Source organism: Sebastes fasciatus, chromosome 1 (assembly GCF_043250625.1).
Source record: "Sebastes fasciatus isolate fSebFas1 chromosome 1, fSebFas1.pri, whole genome shotgun sequence".
NCBI lineage: Eukaryota > Metazoa > Chordata > Actinopteri > Perciformes > Sebastidae > Sebastes > Sebastes fasciatus.
This window is the reverse complement of record NC_133795.1, coordinates 7,814,901-7,839,710: the sequence shown is the minus strand read 5'-3', so window position 1 is coordinate 7,839,710 and position 24,810 is coordinate 7,814,901. Positions and strand designations below refer to the sequence as shown.

Here is a 24,810-nt window from a genome sequence, read left to right as displayed (position 1 = left end):
CTGCTGTATCCTTGACATTGAGACACATCTGATTACAACAGTGCTTATTAGGTCAAATGTCAGCAGGTCGGTTCAGTCATGGGTCAGTTTTTTCTGTTCACAGGAGAGACATAGAGATATAGGTTTTAAATACTTTTCATTTATTGATTCTTTTGGGACTTAGATTGATTTTTAAAACTGTTCGATGATTGATTTCTTCTTGCCTTCTCGTGAAGCGACAGTGCGAGTCCCAGCCTGTCTGTGCAGCAGCCCAGTTTTGAAGAAAGATGATGTCTTTGATTGATTCATGGACTCAACTGATACTTTAATCTGGGCTATACAGAGACAATACCTCCTGATAAAAAGCAGCCCGTTCTCATTCCCAGGGAGTCAAATACAGACGTTTGTCACGCTCCTCAGCGTGTGATACCAACGCACAACAAGGTATCCTTTAGTGTCTGTGTGCAACCTGATCTCACAGGAAGTCATTACACGGACATTCCACATGTCATGAGGACACATTGTAGGCTTTTCATGTGTCATTTGTATGGCAAGCATCAAAATTAGGTAACGTCCGTAGTTAGGTTGAGGCAAAAGAAACACTTAGTAAGGTTTAGGAAAATGTCATGGTTAGGCTTAAATTAAGTATGTAAACTAAGTAAAATATGTATAGAAACAGCGTAACATAACTGTAGAAAACACGTCACAAACATCACTAAAAAACACGTCACAAACATCACTAAAAAATATGTGACAAACATTACTAAAAAACACGTCACAAACGTCACTAAAAGATATGTGACAAACGTCACTAAAAAATGTGTGACAAACATCACTAAAGAAACCTGACAAACGTCACTGAAAAACACGTCACAAAAGTCGCTAAAAAATATGTGACAAACGTAACTTAGTTGTCTTTGTGTTCACAACGATCCGTTCCACTTTCCCGTTAGTCATTTTAAGCCCAACCATGATGTTTTTTTCCTAAATCTAACGAAGTGGTTTTGTTGCCTAAACCCAAGCAAGTGTTTTTAGTTTGAATTCATAACATTAACCACGTGTTTACTGCGACTGTAGAGGAGCTTCATAGTTTAACATGCTGGGCTATCCAGTGCGTTAGAAAGTGACGCCAAGGGGTCCTGACAAAACGTCAGTATGCGACTAGTTGTTGGATAAAAAGCATTATATCTCTCTCAAAACTAAACTGTGTAATGAAAGCTGTCGATGTATGAACTGGCCTGGTGTGTGGAGCAGAATGAGGCGTGAATATTGATGCTTTCATCGTCATGTAAAGCTATTTTCAATTGATTGTTATATTTATGGGAGATGCCAAAAAGTCCTCCCCCAAAAAAGGAAAATGAAGGAGCCAGATAATTTAGGTGTATGCCCTACATCAGGTCATGTTAGCTACTACACTACTATCTAAAATGTGTTATCTAATGCTTATCTTATGCTGAGCTCATAGATAAAGACCAGCGAGACAGGTCTGACCAGTCTGTGTCAGTGTTGGGCATGCTGCCTGCAGCTTGGCTGTGAGGCGTGCAGGGGAAGTGTATATATGGGTGGAGGTGGTGTGGGGGGGTTAGATCACTTTGCCCTTTTGGGGAGGAATGTGTTGAAGGTCAGCTGAGAGCAATCTGACCTTCGACTGTTTTTGTCATGCTCAGTCCTTGTTGTCTGAGCTCCATTCGTTCTCTTTCTGAATGTTTCATGACTTTTCTGATGAGTAGTCCTCAACGATTCCCAGATGTTTTACTCTTCTCTATCTTTTATGTGTGTGTGATTGTCGCATTCATCCACAGATGTGCAGTTACAAGCCGTGTGCTTGACAATTAGCGTCATCATATCACAGTCTGCTGATCAGGGTATCATTACTGCTACTGAAATAGCCTCAAGTCAAGAGTGTGCTTTCCCTGGCTACCATGTTTACATCATAGCATTGTACCTCCAGGGGAAGATAACTGGGTGAATGATGACCCCCAACATGCTTCCACCTTTAAAGGAACAGTGTGTAACATTTGGGGGGATCTATTAGCAGAAATGTAATATGATATTCATAACTAAGCTTTCATTCGCGTATAATCTCTTGAAACTAAGAATCGTGTTTTCGTTGGCTTAGAATGAGCCCTACATATCTACACAAGGAGCTGGTCCACTTCATGTTGCTCCGCCATGTTTCTACAGTAGCACAGAACGGACAAACCAAACACTGGCTTACTCAGTTGGTTGAAATCATAGACTGTATAAAATATGGACGTAATCTCCGTGACGTCACCCAAAGGTTTCCGAAGAGCCGTTGTGAAGCTCAAAGTGGGTGTTTCCATCCGTCGCCATCTTGTTAGTGACGACATGGCTTAACACCCGGCTAATCCAAATGGGCAAAGAGGCGGATCGTCGGTGGAGCTGAGGCGGGTCGGGTGACACAGCAGGGCAGACAGCTAGCAACTAGCGACCTGAGATTCATTAATCCTCAGGATATGCTGTCACGCCCTAATTACACAAAAGTATTCAACGTAGAAAAACAACTTTGTAAGGCTGCACCAGTGAGTTTGAAGGTGTGTCTCAATAAAAAGGTGCACAGTTACGCAAATCCAATTCTAAGCAATTACCTCAGATTAGAGATTCGCTTTCAATTGGATATCAAAGAGTTCTGCTTGTTTACATGCAAAAAGCCTGATTAATCAATAGTGACACTAAGTTGTTGCACATTTAAACACAGAAAAGAAAGTAGAGTGAATACTTTTACAGGCTCTGCTGCAAAACAAGTTCTGCGAGTTACACTGCTGCTGAGAAACTTCCAACTCTTCCTGTTATGTTCCTGTATGGAAATAAGTTTTACATTGCAACATTCAACAGTGAATATGTGGTATCCTGAACATGCATGTGTTATTTTATGTATTAATTAAAGCGTATCCTGTAAGGTAAGTATTTATAGATGTCTTATTGTCTGAGAATTTTAGTATTTAATATTGGAGAATGTATATACTGTCTGTGAAATGTCTGCACCGTATATAGTATCGTACATTGAACCATAAGTGTCATGAAAAACGGTACAACTTGACACTTCAGTAGGCTCCTCTATCAAAAAGTAAGCACAACTACAAGTCAAGTACACCTTTCTGTAGGCCTGAGGCAAGCATACTTAATTATACTTTTCTTAAGTATATCTCGATCAAAAGATTAAGTACAAGTAGGCCTATAAGCCAAGTATACTTAGATTTTTGGTATACTTCTCAGTATGAGCCAAGTAGACTTTTCTGTATGCTTGTCAGTATGAGCCAAGTATACTTAGATTTTTCTGTATACTTGTCAGCATAATCCAAGTATACTTATTTTCGGTATATTGAATGTCATGTGAGCCAAGTATACTTATTTTCGGTATACTTGTCAGTATGAGCCAAGTAGACTTTTCTGTATACTTGTCAGTTTGAGCCAAGTATACTTAGACTTTTCTGTATACTTGTCAGCATAATCCAAGTATACTTAGACTTTTCTGTATACTTGTCAGTTTGAGCCAAGTATACTTAGACTTTTCTGTCAGTATGAGCCAAGTATAGTAAGACTTTTCTGTATACTTGTCAGTATGAGCCAAGTAGACTTTTCTGTATACTTGTAAGTATGAGCCAAGTATACTTAGACTTGTCTGTATACTTGTCAATATAAGCCATGTATATTTACACGTTTCTGTATACTTGTCAGTATAACCCAAGTAGAATTAGACTTTTCTGTATACTTATATGAGCCAAGTATACTTACATTTTTCTGTATACTTGTCAGTATAATCTAAGTACTGTATACTTACAGTTTTCTGTATATGTTGTCAGTACAACCCAAGTAGAATTAGACTTTTCTGTATACTTGTCAGTATGAGAGCCAAGTATACTTATTTTCTGTATACTTCTCAGTATAAGCCAAGTAGACTTTTGTTAAGTATATCTCTGATAAGTACATAAAAAAGGAAACTGAAAATATACTCTCTTATTCCAAGCTTAAAAGAAGTATACTAATAGCACACTTTTGGTAAGGGGGCTGTCAGGACTTGTGGGGGCATTTCTCAACAGTGACAGGGTGGCAGGGTGTCTGGGTGGGTGGGGTGTAGCAGGAGGGTGTAGTAGGAGGAGGGTGCAGGTAGGTTACTATACCTCACTCCATCTCCATCCAGTTTAGGAGAAACTCTTCCTCCAGCAGGTCCTACACACACACACATACACCCACACACACTGAAGTGGGTGTGCGCAGGCTACTCTACTGTACGGTGAGCATCAGTGAAGTGAAGAAGAGCTGCTGCTGCTGCTGCTGTTGGACGCAAGTACACACACACACACACCGACCATCAGACCAGACGCTCTACGATGAGAGGCTGCAGCCGCACCAAACTCACTCACAACCAGGACACAGCAGGTAAGATACTCTATAGTTGTGGATGCTTTAGTGCATGTCAGAGTTTAGATTGTGCATGTTTAATGAAACGGATGACAGACAGAGAGGCTGGTCGAGCAGACGTAAACAAGAGCGTGAGACCTTTACCCTACATTACAACAACACGCGCAAATCTGTGCGTTTATTATCATAACCAGCCTCATTTAAAGCAGAGGGAGTTGTGCTTTAGGAGAATATTAATAATATATTTTTTTAAAACATCTAAATGCTTCATGTCGCCTGAAGATGATCGGTTTCTTCTCAGTTATTTTTTATTCTCCATATACTGATTATGATGGAGAAGCTGCTGCTGCAGAGGTTGATGCTTTATTATATGCTTTATTGCGTTTTCTGCATGGTTGTTGTGTTTATGGATCATAAATTATGCTTGTTGTTGTTGTTGTGGAGCTCAGACTGGGCTGCTGCGATAATAACATTTATTCTTCTTATTCTAAGCACTATATATGTATGATGGTTCGTGCGTAAAAGCGCGCCTCTCATCATACTGGTGGATGTCGAGTGTAAAGTTAATATACTATATTTATATTGGGAAATGACTTGTATAGTATAAGAGGCTGTAGCTAGCTGCAATCTGGCAGCAGCTGTGAGGAGGAAGAGGAGGAGGAGGAGCTCAGAGTCGTTTCCTGTTCACGTCCCAGTGTAAAGAATGCATGATGACACCACATTTAACCTCACTGTCAACTATCTGACTTATTTCACACAGTGCGCATGCGAATGACATGGGAACTTTTATGCAGCTGACATTGTCCAGTTATGTGCCACACTTTTCTTTACTGCACTGCAGTGTTTTTATATTACCTAAAGGTAAAAATAAGCACCCTGAGTTAGTGTGCCATTTATTTATGGAGCTGATGACATATATTATAGTCTACAAGCAGTTAGGGAATTTGATGGAGAGTATTTAATTAGAAAAACCTCCATCTCGCCATATTTAGGTCACAGGCCCTGTTGCTCTAAAGACTCACTAAAGCTTAATATAGTCAGTGCATCAGATAAGTCTATAAGGAGAATAGATGGGCAGATTGTACAGTGACTTATCACTATTGTATGCACAACTGCACAGTGTAATTCAATCCAATACAACACCTCTGCAAAATGTCCTTTCTTTGTAAAGCTTAATTATAATTAGGGCTAACCCAAATACTATTTTTTTTTGGGCTTCGAAGCTTCGGTGAGAAATATTCGAAGGTATTCGAAGCTTCAAGGTACAGCAGGCGGACATGTTCTTCTGTCTTTTTGTCTCCATCTCCAACGTTTCAGTGTCCAGGACAGTGCCTCTGCTGCACTACTGAACACACATACACCTCTACACACAACAAACAGTGATATCTGTCTGAGAAAAACTAATAATAATGAATGTTGAATATGAATAATGAATAATTTTGTGGGATTATTCCTTATTTCATGAGCTATTTGGGGATGTATACATTATTATGATATACATATATATATATTAAAAAAACAAAAACAAAACCCCCCGAAGCATTCGAATACTGATTTGGAGGTCAAATACCATGGCAACGGTCGAAGCTTCGACGCATCAGTCCTAGTCGTAATGTTTATTTTTGTTGATAATATGTTAGCGTGGCTTGATCTCCATGGTAATTTCTTTGCCCATTGTGATGTGGTGGAGTTACTGGTCTGCATTCATTTAAAAGGCACTACATTATTAATATTAGAAAACACCCTTATATACGAATCCTCTGACACCTTAATTCCCCCTAAAAATCTGAACATTACAAGCATTACATCTATATATAGGAAATATGGACATTTTTGCAGGGCTGTGGTTGAGTTGGACTGCATTACAGATGTTTCTTACAAACTGTCTGGTAGTTTATGAGGCTGGGTCAACTGAGGTGAACACATATACAGAGGAAGAGGGAGAGTAATGCTGCCATCTCATGGGCAATGTCAGCTCATGCTTGTTCGAGGTTCAAAGCAGTCATTGGCAATGAAAATCCTTTACCAATGCTCATAAAACATGTAGATATAAAAAGGGAAATCCCACGAGCATAATGAGGATCTAAGGCATAAAATAGTGCAGTTAAATTAAATATATAACGGTAAGTTCGGTATTTCAGATAGGTAAACTGACAGCAGGATGGCAGGATGGCAGGATGTATGTGCATGATGAGAAGTAATATATGTACACTGAGGTGTAAACAGAAATGTAGTATGTAATAATGTTTGGATTAACTTTAACCCATTTGTGCCCGCAACTGAGTTTTTATATTTTCTTCGGTGGAAGTGTTCTCTGAGCTTGCTGAAGCACAAATGTGAGGAAATTTTCAAAATTGGTAAAAGGTTTGGCTGAAAAGTGAGTTTTTCTTATGATACTATATCTACAGTTATATTTGGGTTCATGGGAATACTGTTTTTGCAGTAGACTCTATTATATTTTAGGAAAAAACAGTTGCCCCATGTGCCCAAATACTAGATATAGTATGATAAGAAAATAGCTGTATCTCAGAAACTACAAGGAGCACAATCAGGTATATGGTATCTATAAACTCATAACAAATATTAAAGATATGCACACATATGCAGTGTAAAATATATTTCACATGGAAAACATTTAGTAAACAATGTTAGTGTTTTTCCTCATTTTTCAAAATCCTGACTTTGACTATTACTGTGATAAAAGTGTGATTTCAAAGTATGTCCGTACCAAATTACAGGATTTTTGACCAATCAGAACAAATGTTGTGGCATTTTTCCTGATCACACTAAATATAGTCTTTGGGCACAAATGGGTTAATGGCCTCAATAAGATAAGAGGTTTAAAATATTTGTCACTTAGTGACTGCCGATCTGAAAACTTGCAGTACCAAGAGATACTGTAGATGGCATTATTGTCACAATACTTGTCATAGTAGGAAAGGCACAGGCATGACTAGTAACATCCGTTATATTCACATGTTCCAGTAAGTCGTGACAGTGAGATAGTGAGTCAGTATGCACAATACCAAGATACTGAAGCAGCTAAATGGAATTCAGCCATCACTAATGTTATTTTTTTACTTTTCTTACTGTGACAAAATGTCTAGTACATTTTAGAATCAGGAGAAATGCTGAAAAAGGACAGTTAGAAAATAATCAATACTCAACGTAGTGGTTGAGTTTGTATTCTATATAACACACAGCCAGTTGTCTTGTTTCTTCTTTTCAAGAGACCCAGAGTTTAGGTTGTCATGCTGACCTCAAGTGTTGTTATAGCAGGAAATTACATCAATTAAAATCAATTAAATTAAAGATGCCACAGTTCCATGCAGCCATCATTGGTGCTATAAGTTACGTTTGTGCCTTTCCTGTTGGTGCTTAGTGTTGCGAGGTGGCTCGATACTGCCCCCTACTAAATTTCAACGAAGCAGCCCTCTCGGTACGTTTTACCTAGATGTACGAAATTTGGTAGGCACATGTATCACATGTAGACTTAAAAAAAAAGTCTCTTGGGGCCATGCTCTAAACCCAACAGGAAGTTGGCCATTTTTTATTTTGTGTGATTTTTTTTCGTGTAGTAATGGCCATTTCCAAGCTCTGTACTTTAACAAACTCCTCCTACAGATTTAACACAATCAACTTCAAATTTGGTCAGTGCAATCTGAAGACCTTTGTGATGAAAAGTGGTTAAAAGCTTGACTTTTTATGAAACAGCATTGACGTGGCGTGGCAGAGAATTTACATGATTAGCCATTGAACGACAAACTGTTGTAACTCGACTGTACTTGGTCGAATCTGCCCCAAACTTGACCTACTTCATAGCAGTCCAGGCCTGAGGACATCTACATAGCAATATGGACTCATAGTCATAGCGCCACATAGTGGACACAAAAAGTGACGCTGTCATTTCCTGTGCCACTCAATCCATGCAGGAAATAACTTCTAACTAAACAAAGGTGCAATGGCCCAATCATCTCTGCTTGCAGCTTTAATTATGCTTGTGCCTTTCCTGTTGTGACATATCAAAGTGTCTTTTTGAAAAGGGTCTCTATTAAACCTGCAGTTGGCACAATATTTTTGGCATGACCTGTGATTGGCCAAAGTCTCCCGTCATGGGCTGGATTCATTAAATCCTGAAAACAGAGCCGTGAGGAGGTGCAGAAGTCTAGTTTTCTATCAGACCACTTGAATTACAATATGCTGAAAGGTTATTATTGAATTTTTGCCCAATGATGCCAAAAATATTCTGCCTAATGCAGGTTTAATTGGCAACGTTAGATCATGCGATGGACCTTTTTCCACAGCAGACATTTTGAGTCGTTATAGCAGGAAATTACATCAATTCAAATCAATAAAATTAAAGATGCCTCAGTTTCATGCAGCCTGAATTACTGTTAGGCTACTAGTTACGCTTGTGCCTTTCCTTGTCCCATATTGTAAAAAGTGATCATGTCTTTTATATTAAAAAGCAGGTTTAAGTGCTACATAAATATTGTTAAACTATCAAAACGCTCAATATACGGAGAAACACACACAGCCCGTATTCAGAAATTGGGCGTTCGAAATTAACAGTTAGGATTTCTGTCCATTTGTGATGTCACAAATATACAATATTTACATGGTTTTAAACATAAACATTCTAAATGTGTCCCAGTTTATTTCCTTTTGCAGTGTATGTAAATAACATCAGCAGACAGGAAGTAAACATGGACCCAAGCTGTTGCCTAGCAACACAATTCCGTTGCAATTCTGTTGAAATCCACTAAAACGGAGCGTTTCAGACAGAGGGGAAATACAGGTATATTCAGACAGACAGGATGAGGAAAATAATGTGTTTTTTGAACATTAAAGCATGTAGGGGAGAGTGGGGTAAGATGAGCCAGTGGGTAAGTTGACCCACCCCCTGTATCTTGGCAACTGTGATTATGTTTTGTCATGTGACCATAAATTCAGGAAGTACCCATCATTTCTATCTTGCTGTGATGGAGTCAAGCACATGGGAGAAGTAGTAAGTACTTTTTTACACCAAAAACTGTTTTTTCCCTATCAAAGTAAATTTTCTGCATGTCAGGAATAATGAATGTTAGGTCAAAGCAAATTTATCCAGGTCTAAAAAAATATATTATACATGTTGGTGATTTACTAAGATATAACACCATGTTAATCCCTTCGCTAAAGATTAGCCTGAATTGCTAAACTGGGCCATTTTTTCCAAAATGGTAGCTATGGGGCAAAGTGAGCCAAAGGCTATGGGGTAAGTTGAGCCACTGGCTCACTAATATTCTACTATTATTCCGAGCCACTGGCTCAATTTACCCCACCATAAATTAACCAAATTAATTCTCTGATGTATAAAATGGTATTACTGTTGAGTGTTACACAACTTGGTTTGATTTTTTTATGTGTTAACCTTTATAGAAGAGGGAGATAAAGGAAGTTAAAACAGTTGGTTATAGTGGAACAGCAGAGGCAAAGAGGGTCCTCACAGAGGAGGTAGAGAAGGAGCTTGCAGACCATATCAAGAAGCTGGCTGAACAGTTCCACGGCCTTACTCCAAAGAAATGCTGTGAACTGGCATTGGAATTGGCAGAAAGAAAAAACACTCCTGTCCCCAACAACTGTAAAGAGAAGGGTTTAGCAGGTAGGCCTAGGTCAAACCAAAGACCAAGACGAAAATCACAGCGTACAGCAGTTCTGAGGAGAGTGTGATGCCATCCCATTTGATGACACTTCTGAGCATGAGAGTTCTAATGATGAGAGAAATGAATCAGACATCTCAGATCTGTCAGTTGGTGACTTTGTCATAGTAAACTTTGTATCCAAAGGCAGAAGCTACCATTACATTGGCTTGGTTGAGAGCCTGGAGGGCAACGAAGTGAGTGCAAGATTTCTCAGAAGAATCCGGGGGAACACTTGACGTGAGAAGCCCACCTTTGTATTCAAGGAAAAGGATGAGGCATCTTTTCCACTGAGTGATGTGCTGAAGAAGCTACCTCAACCTCAAAAGGCTGGAGGAACTGCAAGGAGGGAGCAACAGTTCATATTTCACTGCAACCTTGACGACTGGAATATAGTCGAATATTGAATGATATTTTGATTGTTCAATGGTCTTGAAACTCACTGGTGGTTTGTTCTCACAAGTTCATAACTGTGAAACTGTTTGTTAACACACTTATGCTGAGGTTTAAACTTAAAAACTCAGATGTTCAGTTTACCCCACGATGGCTCAACTTACCCACTGACTCGGATCAACTTACCCCTTACCTGGGGCAAGTTGAGCCACAGGAGCACTTTTTTTGGGAAGGTCATTTTTTCCAGACAGCTTTGTGATGGATGCATGCTGATCATTTCATTTGATAGGAGAGATCCTGAATTTAAGGTTCAAGTTTTCATTCTGCTTCTGTCTCATTTTTCCTAACCTCGAGGACAGCATAAGCAAAAATTGGCTCATCTTACCCCACTCTCCCCTAAGCATGTTCTAGTAGAAACACAAAATACAAATATGAACCTGAAAATGAGCATAATATGGGACCTTTAAATTAAAGATGACTCAGTTTCATGCAGCCTTCATTATTGTTAGGCTACTAGTTGCCTTTCCAGTTGTGACATATCAAAACTTCTTCTGTGAAAAGGGTCTCTATTAAAGTAGCAATATCTCCTGAAGCATCTAGCACAAGTTTTATAAATGAAGGAATATTACCATAGAGGCTACCTGCCATGTCAGAGTTACATCTCCGCGATCAAACAAACTGTTGTTATGGTAACAAATACATCTAAAACAATGTATTGTAGCCAGGTGGAACTGACGTCCGGCCGGACCTGTACTGTAGTACACTGGCAGTGATGAAAGGCAGCTGTTGGCGGGTGCTCTGTCTTGACTTTTTACGCATCACTACATAGTTTTTTCCTTGCGCCCTATAAAGCTTATGTTTTGCGGCTGAGCACAACTCACGTCATTTACGGTAATGAAGCAGAAGCTGCGCTGCGCCTGTACTGCGGTCATTACGGTACGACCGTCGGTTGACAGACCCAGAGCACGTGACAGCAGCGCTGAAAGAGAGACCGGCTCATCTCCATCACCACAGAGAGAGAGCAGAGAGCAGCGCGGATGAAACACCGGTCACATTCAGAACAGCATCACGGGAAAAGGCCCCGTGTTCCCGCCGCGGCCGCCTCCTCCTCCTCCACCACCTCACCACCAGACTCAATGGAGGACAAAACCCCGTCCAACCCGCGGGAACTCACCCAGAACCCGCTGAAGAAGATCTGGATGCCGTGGTGTAGAAACGGCCTTCCAGAGAGACACATCTCTCAGAGGAAGGGTGCGTATGACGACGTGGCGTCACCTGTTAACGTCTCTATTTAAAAAGATGTGATATCTAGCTAAGAGATGTCATTTCTTTCGACCTAAGTTCACGTAGGAAGCCAGAAGCACCGCGGGAACTTCATAATTACTGCTAACCCGCCTGCTAGTAGCACACACCTCCATTAGCAGTGATGTGTTAGCTCTCCAACGGTAGTAACGGTTGGTACGTTAGTAACGGTTGGTACGTTAGTAACGGTTGGAACGGTTCTAACGGTTGTAAACACGTGGGTCGCAGAGTTCAGATGATGTCTGGCTGCTGTTGCTGCAGCCATCTGGGTCACACAGTTATGTTATATAAGGATCCACATGATGCTCGCATGGAGGAGAAAGGACTGGTACTAGTAGTGGATGGGGTCAGCAACCTTTACTATCAAAAGAGACATTTTAGGCAAAATAAAACAAAAAACAATCTGTCTGGAGCTGCAAAACATTTGAGCATTGTGATGAAGGTAACACAGTTTATAGTCTTAGTGTATAAGTATAATGCAGTGAGGACCAAAGAGACAATGTACTACGGAGTATTATGGCCACATTGAGGGAAAAAACATCTGAGATTTACAGAAAAAAGTCGTAATATTACGAGAATAAAATCATAACTTAATGAGAAAAAAATCGTAATTTAATGAAAATAAAGTCATAAATTTAAGTGAGAAAAAAGTCATATTACAAGCATAAAGTTATAACTTAATGAGAAAAAAAGTCGTAATATTACAAGAATAAAGTCATAACGTTACGAGCATTTTTTTTAATATTACGAGAATAAAGTAATAACTTTACGATAAAGTCGTAATATTACGAGAATAAAGACATGACTTAATGAGAAAAAAAGTCGTAATTTAATGAGAATAGTCATAACTTTGCAAGAAAAAAAAAGTCGTAATATTACGAGAATAAAGTCATAACTTTATGAGAAAAAAAGAAAATAACACGTAAAATTACTACCTTATAATATTATGACTTTATTCTCATAATATTACTACTTCTTTTCTCATAAACGTGTGACTTTTTTCTCGTAATATTATGACTTTATTCTCGAAATGGCCCTAATACTCCGTCGTACCGTCGACCTACAACAATGATAAATAAAAATGAAAATGTAAACAAAAAACTGTTTTCCATTTTTAAAAGTCCACAGGGAGTCACTGGAGAGGGGTTAAAGACCCGCATGTGGCTCCGGAGCCGCAGGTTGCAGACCCCTGCACTAGGGATGGGGTGTCCATCTCATTGTGTGCACAAGTCAAGCACTAATGTTAGCTGTTGTTGGTAAACAGCTGAATTGTTTATCCCTGCAGTCATGTGAGTGATCTGCTCTCACATTTGGTGTGAATGGTCAGTCAGTGTCTCCTCTCTGTGGACTGACTGAGGAAGGATTTTTTGAATCAGTTAGGCTTTAAAAAATACCAATGAAATCATGAGCTTGTGGTGGGTAAATGGGTCTGTTTGTGTGGAGTGAAGCTGGTTGGTAACACAATACAATCAGGGAGGTAGTTGTGAGAGGTACCTTTTTGTAATGTTTGTAATTCATGCACCTGGACAGACTGTTGTGCCCTTCTTTGATAGTCTTTTTGCCATGCTTTTACAGACAGGGAATGTTAAAACATAGGGCTGGGTATTGGCAAGAATCTGGCGATACAATACGTATCATAATATATTGCGATGCTGTAAGCAAGGCGATATATTGCGATTTTAAATAAAAAAATCGAATATCAGGAAAATTGTCATAGTGTAAAGAACACATCAGAATACGCGAAAATAGGAAATGTTTTACTGCATGCAAAGAACTGCATGGTTTTTGCCCAAAACTGCATGGGACAGCGGGTAGGTTTTTCCTTTGTGTATCGGACGATACAGAGTACCGATCTGATGTCTAATTAATAAGCCGAATGTCTCACTGTGTGGAAGTGACTGAGATCATTCTTTTATGTGTAAGGCAACATTAGGCTTGACTTAAACATTGCTTTCCTAACAAATAAATACATATATGTTTACTGGATTGTTATTTATTATTAAAATAATAAATCGTACACCAGCAACTTGATAAAAAATTCTTCAAAATTAACAGCAATTATATTTCAAGTGTAAAACTTTTTTAATGCAGCAACAAATTGGGAAAAAATTAAACCGGAAATAAAATTCCCGTAAAAAATTGAATGAATAGAATTGAATTGATCGGCTCCATTGTCCCCAATACCCGGTCCAGCTATTTGAGTCAATATTGGCCTGGTATCCGATCCGGTATCGGTGCATCCCTAGAAAATACACATAGCACCCATAAAAACGACCTCGCCCTCTGACCCAGTCATCTGTGCACACACCGAGTGTGGAAACTAGCGATTAGCTGTCTCCAGATGTCTTGAGTAGTTAAAAGTGCAGCGTTTCACAACCCCTCAGGCACAGCCTGGTGCCACCGTGACCTCTGCTCCTGGTTTAATACAGTCTCAGAGTGGTGTGATGTGGGACTTTGTCTAAATGGCACAGACAACACTGGATCACGCACACATCGATAAAGGACAATCTAATATTTAAGTTAATATTAACTCTTATAAATGGTGTAAGATGCAAGATTGTATAAGGGCAGATTGGAGGCATATTTGCAACTGTGAATTGTTGAACAAAACCTTGAGATACACTAATATGCTTGTACTGAGGTGTTACACATTTTACAATGAAATCAGTTTTACACCTTTTCATCGCATTATGTGTGATCAGCTGACAGAAACTTTCTTTCCCCCTCTCCACCTGTCGTTCCAGTATGTATGACCAACTGTCCCACCCTGATCGTGACAGTGGGCCTTCCTGCCAGGGGGAAGACCTATATCTCCAAGAAGCTGACTCGCTATCTCAACTGGATCGGAGTGCCCACCAGAGGTATGACTTTTCGAGCTCCAGTGAATAAAAACATGAATTCTAGAGAATAAATCAAAAGTTTCATGCTAAGACAAGGATGATCTCAAGTGTCCTTGCCTCCATCTTTACCGTAGAGTTCAATGTCGGGCAGTACAGGAGAGAGTTTGTGAAGATCTACAAGTCCTTTGAGTTCTTCCGTCCAGACAACGAGGAGGGGTTAGAGATCAGACGGTAAGAGTGGCGACTGGCCTCGTGCTGCCTTCATTTATTCAGCCACCAACAACCATGTGACATTTTGGACTGATGTTGTCTGTGATCTTTACAGACAATGTGCCTCAGCAGCATTGAACGATGTGCGACAGTATCTCACAGAAGAAGGAGGCCAAGTGGCGGTGGGTCAAATGTTAAATGCTATTTCGGTTTTGGTGTTTCCGGTAGCTCAAACACAGCGTGCAATGCTAAAAAGCTTATCCGTATTGTCTGTGTTAAACAGGTTTTTGATGCAACAAACACCACCAGAGAAAGGAGGGAAACCATCATTGAGTTTGCAGAACAGAATGGTTTTAAGGTAACTTGTTGGGGCACAACTCTGGGAGGTCATACTGTGTTAGTTGACATTCACAGTAAACTTGATTTGTTCCTCCTCCTCTTCTCTCAGGTGTTCTTCGTGGAGTCTGTGTGTGAAGACCCAGACGTCATACAGGAGAACATAGTGGTAAGTTTACTTGTTGATTTTATCTCAAGAGAAAATTACATTCTGTCCATGTTGTACTCACTCCTCTACTGTTTTTTCTGTTCAGCAAGTGAAGCTGGGGAGCCCCGACTACACCAACTGTAACACAGAAGAAGCAGTTGAAGATTTCATGAAGAGAATCAAGTGTTATGAAAACTCCTACGAGACGCTGGATGAAGTCCTGGACAGGTGAGGTGAAAGCTGGTGTGGACAATTTGTTAGGAAAGGAATGACACTGCAATGTAAAAATATGGGAATAACTAACTTAGCATATGCAAGTACGCTCTGGTCTTTTCATCAGAACAATGGGGCAGAAATTTAGTTTTTCTTTCCGGACAGCCCCTAAATTAGAGTATTTTGGTTTAGCTCATGTTTTGCAGATCTATTCAATTCAGAAATATTTCCAAAGGTTGTTATGACATTAATTATGTAGGATAGTCCTCTGTGTCAGCGCTGATTTGCTTTCCAAATAAGATCAGGACTCTTATTTGGAAGGAGGAACAAACATTTGCCTGCCTTTTGCCTAGAATGAAGATGTTGCCCAACATGAACAGTGTTTTCACATAATCACTTAATCTAAGAGAAGGGAGAGTTTAAGATTTTCTAGCAGTCTTTCTACTGTTGCTGAAATAACAAATGATATTCATATTGTATTATTGGTACCATCATTATTTATAATAGGCTTGTGCAGTGATTCATTTGTATTCCTAAACAACTAGTAATGCCATTGTTCTCTATATTTATACGCTGGTTTTGGCTCAGTCACATCAAACAGTGTTGAACGGTAGACTTAACGGGTCTGTGGTCTCCTCTCAGGGATCTCTCCTTCATTAAAATCATGGACGTGGGTCAGCGGTACTTGGTCAACAGGGTGCTGGACCACATCCAGAGCCGGATTGTCTACTACCTCATGAACATTCACATCACGCCGCGCTCCATCTACCTGTGCCGCCACGGTGAGAGCGAGCTCAATGTCAACGGTCGAATCGGAGGAGACTCGGGCCTCACACCTAGAGGCAAAGAGGTATGTCTAACCTTTTCAACAAGAGATAGGTCTTCAGTTTTGTTTTTCTTGACTAGATGAGTTAATTTTTCTTTTCTATGCAGTTTGGGAAGAAGCTGAGCCACTTCATCCAGGCGCAGGGCATCAGCGACCTGAAGGTGTGGACAAGTCAGATGAAGAGGACCATCCAGACAGCCGAGGCTCTCAGTGTGCCCTACGAACAGTGGAAGGTCCTGAACGAGATCGATGCAGTGAGTACAGTGTTCTTGGCTGCTAAGCACAGCTGTTTGCTGACATGTGTGCGGTGTTAACAACGTTTTAATCTGTGTGTGTGATGTCATTTTAGGGCGTGTGTGAGGAGATGATGTACGAGGAGATCCAGGATCACTATCCCCTTGAGTTTGCTCTGAGAGACCAGGACAAATACCGCTATCGGTACCCGAAAGGAGAGGTCAGTGGCTAAAATCCAACGTAATATATTTTGTCTAATGATGCGGTTATGTAACTGTTAAAGTTTGTTTTTGTATGTTAATGTTGATGCTTGTGGACAGTGTGTCTCTGTTTAAATTTTGGAATTTCCTAAAGCAGAGTCGGTCCTCCTTTGTGAATATTAAGGACACACTCTCTTTCCTAGAAACTCACACGTAACCACAAACACAATTAAACGGCGTCCAGATGGCTACGGGCCACTTATTCTCTGCTAATGAGCCTCAGCTAAGACGAGCAGCCTCTTAGACAGATTTGGCTAAACACCAGATTACAGTAAACAAAGACTTCACATTAGTCTGAGTGTGGGGTGTGTGTCGGGTCAGGCTAATTGTGTGTCTGAATGCCGGCTGGTCTGTTCTCACTTTAAGTTCATCCCATTACCTCTCCATTAATCTAACAGGGGAAGATGGATATGGGCATTAGTTGGGTTGCCCAGGCCGACAGTGCTGATGTAAGGCTCTGGGGAATCTTGTTAAAGATGGTGTTGGTGTAGACAGCTTGTATGGATTTTTCCACCTGCTTAATCTGTTTAACTCGGATGGATTACTCAGCAGGATGTGAGAAGAAAATGGATTGTATGGAAGTTCTTTCTCCGTTTCATTTATTCATTAATTTTACTTCACATGTAAAAATGTTCTTCTCAAAATATCTGCAATCTGAACAAAGCTATCATTAGCTTTTAATGATTATCAGATTAAATCGTACTCTGCTTTCCGTCTGTCTGATTAGTCTCTTTTTGTGTTTCTTCTGACTCAGTCCTACGAGGACCTTGTGCAGCGGTTGGAGCCCGTCATCATGGAGCTGGAGCGGCAAGAGAACGTGCTGGTCGTCTGTCACCAGGCCGTCATGCGCTGCCTGTTGGCCTATTTCCTGGACAAGACGGCAGGTTAGTCCTTTTTAACTGAACCCCTGAAGGCAGGAGTCCTTAAAGGGATAGTTCGGGTGTTTTGAAGTGGGGTTGTATGAGGTGCTTATCCATAGTCAGTGTATTACCTACAGTAGATGACGGGTTTGGAGAAGCAGACAGGAGTTACCACTCGAAACCAAAGCAATGCACTGCTGTGGACTCAGTGCTGTCCCTCGCCATCAGACAGCCCTTTCCGATGGCGAACTGAAGCCGTTGCATCCATCTATGCTCTCGCTAAAACCACCAGACTCCATCGAAAAAAAACTAATTTTATAGTACATAGTATAGCTGTCTATGTCTTTTAAGTAGGACATTTAAACAAACATACAGAAACACAAATTCTGTTTAGTTGACTTCTTCAGAAGTTGTTGAACAGCACTGTGAGAACTGTAGGAAGTCACCAAATTCACTAAGTAGAAGTAGATCAAGTCATTTGAGAGAAACCGGTTGAGTGAAGATTACAGATCACATAATAAGATTATCTTGAAGGCAAATCTTTCCTGTTAGTCACATGGTTACATTTTCACTGTAAGAACCACCATCTTAGAAGCCGTCATTTGAAACCGTTTGGAAAAGGGCAGGCACTTTCAAAAAGATACTTGGCAGGTGATTGGATGAACCTCTGTCAATCAAACTCTTACCAAAGCCAGTTGGGAGAAGAGCAAAAACATGTTTTACGTTGAGAAAAGCCTTCAGTGCCGTTCTTTGCTCTTCTTTCAATGAAGAAATGCTCTCCAGTTCTGATATAAGTGATGCTATTGCAGCATCTACGCTAACCTCTTCAGGAGCCGCTGTTGTTGTTTGGAACCAACCGTTGCCTCTACGTGTCGTCGCGTCTCACACACCTATAGGCCACGCTCGTAGCTGCCAGTAGCTCCTCACAGGACGCTGATCTGGCTGGCGGGACACAAACTCCTTACTTGAAACCCGACAAGGCGGGCTTTCGTGTGATAGTTCTCGCTTGATCTTGTGCTATCGTGAGAATCCAGCTGCCGTGCAAATTAAAAGTATTTATGCCTCGTTTTGAATAAAATGTTTTATTGTGAGGCATTCTGTGTAAAGCTGTGACATACTTTCATAGAGCCCAGATTAAGAAGTGTGTTTCACTAATGGCAGACTGACCTGATTTCATGTTGTGGGCACTGTAGCAAAAATATCAGATTAAAAATAATTTCTTTTTTATTCATTCCTTTTTTCAGAATACGGTGTATACAGTATCTCATGACTAGGGAAGTGTATCATTAGGATTGCTACTACTACTACTCTTACTGATATTCCTTATCAGTCCGGCTCTATAGATACTTTTCAGCTCTTTTATATTGTTATGAAATAATAAATTTTTATTTAAAAACAATATTATATAAAAAATAATTATTTAAGAGCAGGTTTTGAATGTACTAATATTTTAAATGTATCAAAAATATTGTTTCTAGAGCAGCAATGTTTACAACAGCAAAGCCACAATATAAATAATCTCCCTGGAAACAAATCTAAATATAATAATATTGCTGCCATCAAAACTGAGTGAAGCTTAAAAAGAATGAAGAACAGTCACCAGCCCAGTCACCTTCTGCTGCTGCTGCTGCTAATGTGGATTAGCTTGTTCATAACGATTTACTGTTAGCCTGATGCGGACTGTGGACTCAACAGTCGAAATTTTGAAAACATAAACTTAACTGCAAGTGTCTGCTTGTTGAACAGACATTTTGATAAATGATTCCCGTCTTTTTACTCATTAAGATTTTATTGCACTTTCTGTAACGAGCATAGTTGTTAACTCAATTAATATATTTCCTTCTCTACTGTTGTCTTTGCTAGAAAAAAGAAGTAATTTGAAATGGAATGAGAGTTCTTTGTTTGTTCGGGTATTTTCATGAACCTTTGCGTTTGTCTCCACACAGAGGAGCTGCCCTACCTGAAGTGCCCGCTGCACACGGTGCTGAAGCTAACGCCAGTGGCCTACGGTACGACTGCTCTCCTATTAGCACATGATGCACCTGATAAATCTATTTCTAATGAACAGTAATAAAACATACTCCTGCCGCCTGAACTAATGAAACAAATCTTCTGTCTGCTCAGGCTGTAAGGTGGAGTCCATCAGCTTAAACGTGGACTCTGTCAACACACACCGAGAAAGACCAGAGGTGGGTAAAACGACGGCATACAGCCACACACACAGTCAGCACACACACACACACGCAGTCAGCACACACACAGTACATCTGAGCTACAGTCGGTTCGACAGCCTCAGGTGCTGAACATCATGGAGTCACATGTGGTATTTCACAGCAGCCACAGTTCATTCTGATGGCCGTGTTTCTATAAGCAGTGGTATGAAACGGTAATGAGCTCAGAGTAGATTTGTGTGAGATTATATGTGGATTATATGTTATCAGCACGACAACAATGACTAATGCTCCGATTGCTTCTAACGTTCCACATTTTCACCCTCACACCCTTTTAGATAAACACACCTAGGAGTGGATCATGTTACAGTTTCTTACAGGATTTGATGCTGAAAGTCTCTGATAACAGTCACAATGATTGTTCTCAGAGAAATTTACCCGACGTAATGCAAATGTTGGCTTTGGCAGCAAGTGTTACGTAGGGCTGTCCTCAACCAAAGAAATGCCATACAAAATTTGGTTAACTAATTGATTAGTTTATTTAATCGACTTGGGATGTCACGAGAACCGATACTTTGGTACCAAGTTGATTACAAACTTCAGAAAATGTGACTGTACTCGTTTTTCTACAGTACCGCAGATACCGTAGGTATCGTCAGGGCTCGACACTAATGGCGAAAATGTGTTTGGGACGCAGTAAACTCACTATCGACGCATTCAGAAGACACACCCTATTTTTTCCCTGATTATGCTCCAACCAACACATGTGAACAACTAATCCGTGTTGAAATCAGCAGGACGAGATGCAGTTAGCGTTAGCTGTTAGCTCCGTGCAACACTGTGCTGCTTACCGGCTGCTAACAGCTAAAGTTAACTAGCTCTTGTCCTGCTTATTTCAACACGGGAGGTGCCATCAATTTACATTATGATGCGTTCAGAAAAAAATGAGTATTGGGCGAAGGTGAATTCTAACATTATCATGATGTGTTCAAATGTAATCTTGTAAAATGTCGTTTTTGGGGAGAAACCTGAATAAATCCAGATGTTTGAAGGAGATGTTTTCACAACAATATAAAATAGATAATAGAGAGGGAATTATGACCTGTTTAACTTCCTAACAAAAAACAGCATGCTAACGGTAATAAAAGGAGTGTATGTTGAAGTACATGAGATTTTTTTTCTTTTCTTTTTTTCGTGGTATCGACTTGGTATCGAGAATTGTGGAATTTCACTATAATCGGCCACCGATTGACTACCAAATTTCTGGTATCGTGACATCCCTATAATCAACGGATCTGTCTCCACAAGATCTGTCCACAAAGAATCACACAAAAGCACCTCTTTAAATCTTGTGTTTACCAGAGATGTGCTCAGAAGTTTCTTGGAAATAAGTCATTCAGCATGAAAAAAAGCATTAAAAAATTACTAAAATGACCAATTAGTTGAGTAATCGACAAAGAGAAGACCGACAGTGTTATGGCAGTGAATATATGTACCCTTTTATATGAGTGATGTGATGTAATGTTAGGCTTAGAAAATCTATACAATCAGGATAATTCATTCACACTTGAGGGTGAAGTTTGTTATTTTTAGATGATTATCCATTAAGCCTCTTTTTCTGGGATCGTAATGTTTTTGTAGCTGAGAAATTGTCTGATTTTCTAAGTAATCATGTCTGCAGTGGTTACATTTCTTCTTGACTTGCTCTGCTAACACACAACTGACAGACACTGGCAACGAAGATGGAAACAAAAACACGCCTCTGAACTTAATCTGTCTTTCCAAGTCTTGGTCCAGTCTATGTGCAGTGGATTTCATATTTCCCATGTGTTTTGATCCCTCCCCCTCTTTGTGTGCTTTTTTTTCATCAAACAGAACGTAGAAGTGTCGCGGATGTCAAAGGAGGCTTTGCTAACAGTGCCAGCTCACCAATGAGGCAGTTATCCCCCCTCACCCCACCCTCCACCCCCATCCTCCTTTACCCTCCTTTATGCACACTGTACCATACAGACGCACAATGTACCTGCCACACTCAGCAACCATCTAGTCTTTCTTCTCCACCTTCCTTTGATTGAATCACTCCTCACTGCTCTGATCTTCTGTGTTTTTACTACACTTTTATTTTAAGACGTGATGATGGTGGTAATTGACTGGAATCCAGTTTCTAATTTTCATTATTAATCCTATGACACGGATCTTGTGTCTCGAGCTCGTTCTCCCATTTTTGGAGAATGAATAAAAAGCCAATGAAGGTTTTTTTGTTTTGTTTTGTTTTTACTGTAATCCCAACTGTGAAACAGTGAAACTCTCTGCACCTTTTCTGTTGAAGTAGCGATTAGTGATGTTTTCTCATTGATCTTGTCTGTTGGAACTGATTTTAAAATGTCAACTTTTAGCAGTGTCTCATCACTTTATATTTCTGTCAAGTCAGGACACTTTAATCTTAGTTTTACAGCACTGCACAACACAAAACAAGGTTGTGCCATTTTGCACATAAATAAAATCAACTGTTTACTTCCTTATTAAATGTCCTCTTTGACAGTTTGTCTCTAGTTTTACGATGTCTAACACTGTCAAATGAAGAAGTACAGACTTTGTTTTATTGTTTTTTGTTCAACAATGTGAAGGCTCTTACAGTTTATTCATATCACTGATCAGACATAAGAGGAGATATTTCTGTTTGTTTCTAAATAAACTCCACTCAACCATTTCATGTATCCTTACCACACTCTCCTTGTGCTTCATTTTTAGAAAATCTGACATGAAAGCAGTTTTTCTTCTTTAGGATCTTGGGTTAAATACTTTTACTTTGATAGTAAATCTTCAGATAAATTACATCTAGACTGCTGAGCTGGATATTTCTTACTCGTACTACTTAGAGATCAAATGTGGCCGACTACTTCCTTCCTAACCGTGCTATCCACAGATCAGATGTTCAGTGCAGCTCCCTTCCTGCTTCCTCTGCTGTGCAAACTGAAGACTCAGATTTCCACATTCATTCATTCATATGCAAAGACTCCGCTGCTGCCGTTCATCAGCCTCAACAAGACGCTCACTGTGACACACACACATTTCTTGTGCGCTGATATTCACAGCTGGCACTTTGCTGAAAGACTTAGTCATTTTTAGAAGATAAAAGATGATTCCAAAATATAATAAAAGTTCACCAGGACTTGCTGCCATGTAACATGGTGTGATCCAAATAAACACATCATGCTTATAATAATAATAAGTCACTTTATGCTGATGTCTGTTAGATATGAAATAGGTCTGGTAATCTGCATTTGAATGAGTTTTCAAAGTAACCTGAAGCATCCAGTACTGTTTCAAACATGTTGAAACATCTATGGCCAAACTGTAGAGGCATCATTCAAAAAATAACGTTTCTAATATAACAATCTGTCTTTTAAAACCATGACACATGGTATACAGACTACAGCACCCCATCTACCTTTCTAGAAGTGTAATTAACTTGCAACGCTTTGTTGTTTCTTCGTTTGTTGGTACACATTTCATATTTATTCAAAAGGCATCTGACCGAATCATTCCTCTTTCCAGAATGTGAACGTCCATCGTACGACACGAGACGCCCTGCAGACCGTCCCCGCTCACCTCTGACTGCAGTCGGACCTTTCGTTCTCTCGCTCCCTTACGACGGACTCTTGAGGTCATTTCACTTTTCCCAATCTGCACAACTTGTTCACAGTGGTGACCGTCTGGGTGACGTGCCTCCTCCTCTTCCTCCTCCTTCTTCAACACCTCTGCCACAGACACACACACACACACACCTCTCTGTAACCCTTATGTATGTTGTTTTTGATTTGAAGGGGCTCAACCTGAGCACGTTATGTGTTTGGGCCTTTGAAGGCTACACGGTGGCACTCCGGTCCTGATTATTTATCAATCAAACACTTGTCTGTTTGTTCTCTATTATTCAGTATGGTTACAGCGTGTTGATGTTGTGCAGCAGCAGAATTAACACTGTAGTGTTAACCGTGTGGCTTCTTCACATGATCTTTCTGCTGCATGTTACTGTATCGTGCAATCATTGTTTTATGTGACCGTGTCTTCAGTGATAATGTGCAATTTGAAAGTTAATACTTGATATATTTGAAGGAAAACTATTATGAAGCTTACTATTTTGTCTATATGGTGATTCAATGAATGAATGGATGGACTGGGTCATTATTATTATTACTATTATTAATTAATTATGGTGAAAACAAACTTAAATTTTACACAGATGGGTTAAATCAAATCATGGTTTTCTTCGGATGATTTTACAAACAGACTTTAGATGAAATTTGAATTTTTTTTTGTGAAGAACACATCTGTGCACACACAAGGTATTGGAAAAGCAAAAAAATGCAATATTAGCTCAAAGCTGTTTGTTTTGATGTGTGTCATAACTTCAAAATGTACGTCCCAGCTAAAGATGTGTTATTTTTATAAAACAAATCTCTCATTATCGCTGTCACTATGGGTTTAATTATGTATTAGGGTTGCACTGATTATTTTAAAGTGGCAATCTCAAGGATTTTCATTTAAATAAATGTCTGTTAAGTCACTATTTATTGCTGAAGGAGGTAACACAATGGTGATTGAGCCCACTGATGTAAGTATTGCATTATTTATATATTTGCAACATTATGAAATGGGTGTCTGGGGAAAAAAATCCTGTATTAGTTTTTCTCTATTGTGCACACACAAAAAAATTGAAAATATGCACTCAATTCTCAAAACTTGAAGCTCATGTACATAGAAATAGAATCTTTCTATTTTATTTTTATGCTCATGTATCAACAAAAAGACTCCAGACTGCTAAACTCTAAGAACATTTCCATTGTTTTCACTCAAATAGGACGGAAATCTAAAGGATTGCCACTTTAAACCAGCAAATATTCACACTTGAAAATCTAGAACCAGTGTATTTTTGCTAAAAACTAAAAAAAAAGAAAAAGAAAGAAGAAACAATCA

General features: G+C 39.7%; 1 protein-coding gene across 4 annotated transcripts; it reads left to right on the top strand.

Annotated features, from left to right (window-relative positions):
- The first annotated feature begins 4,088 nt into the window (after nt 1-4,088).
- pfkfb4a (6-phosphofructo-2-kinase/fructose-2,6-biphosphatase 4a) lies at nt 4,089-24,301 on the top strand. 4 transcript variants are annotated; one of them, XM_074661428.1, is made up of 14 exons: nt 4,089-4,380; nt 14,480-14,596; nt 14,710-14,806; nt 14,901-14,967; nt 15,069-15,143; nt 15,234-15,290; nt 15,376-15,497; nt 16,125-16,332; nt 16,416-16,562; nt 16,658-16,762; nt 17,557-17,686; nt 19,609-19,671; nt 19,787-19,851; nt 21,709-22,554. In XM_074661428.1, the coding sequence occupies exons 1-14, from the start codon at nt 4,332-4,334 to the stop codon at nt 21,766-21,768; spliced, it is 1,362 nt and encodes a 453-aa protein (XP_074517529.1). In that variant the 5' UTR covers nt 4,089-4,331; the 3' UTR covers nt 21,769-22,554. The 4 variants fall into 4 exon arrangements, with proteins under 4 accessions (XP_074517529.1, XP_074517601.1, XP_074517440.1 ...); XM_074661500.1 differs by lacking the exon at nt 21,709-22,554 and adding an exon at nt 23,392-24,301 and having other exon boundaries at nt 4,093-4,380; XM_074661339.1 differs by lacking the exons at nt 4,089-4,380; nt 21,709-22,554 and adding exons at nt 11,306-11,684; nt 23,392-24,301.
- Nucleotides 24,302-24,810: the final 509 nt, after the last annotated feature.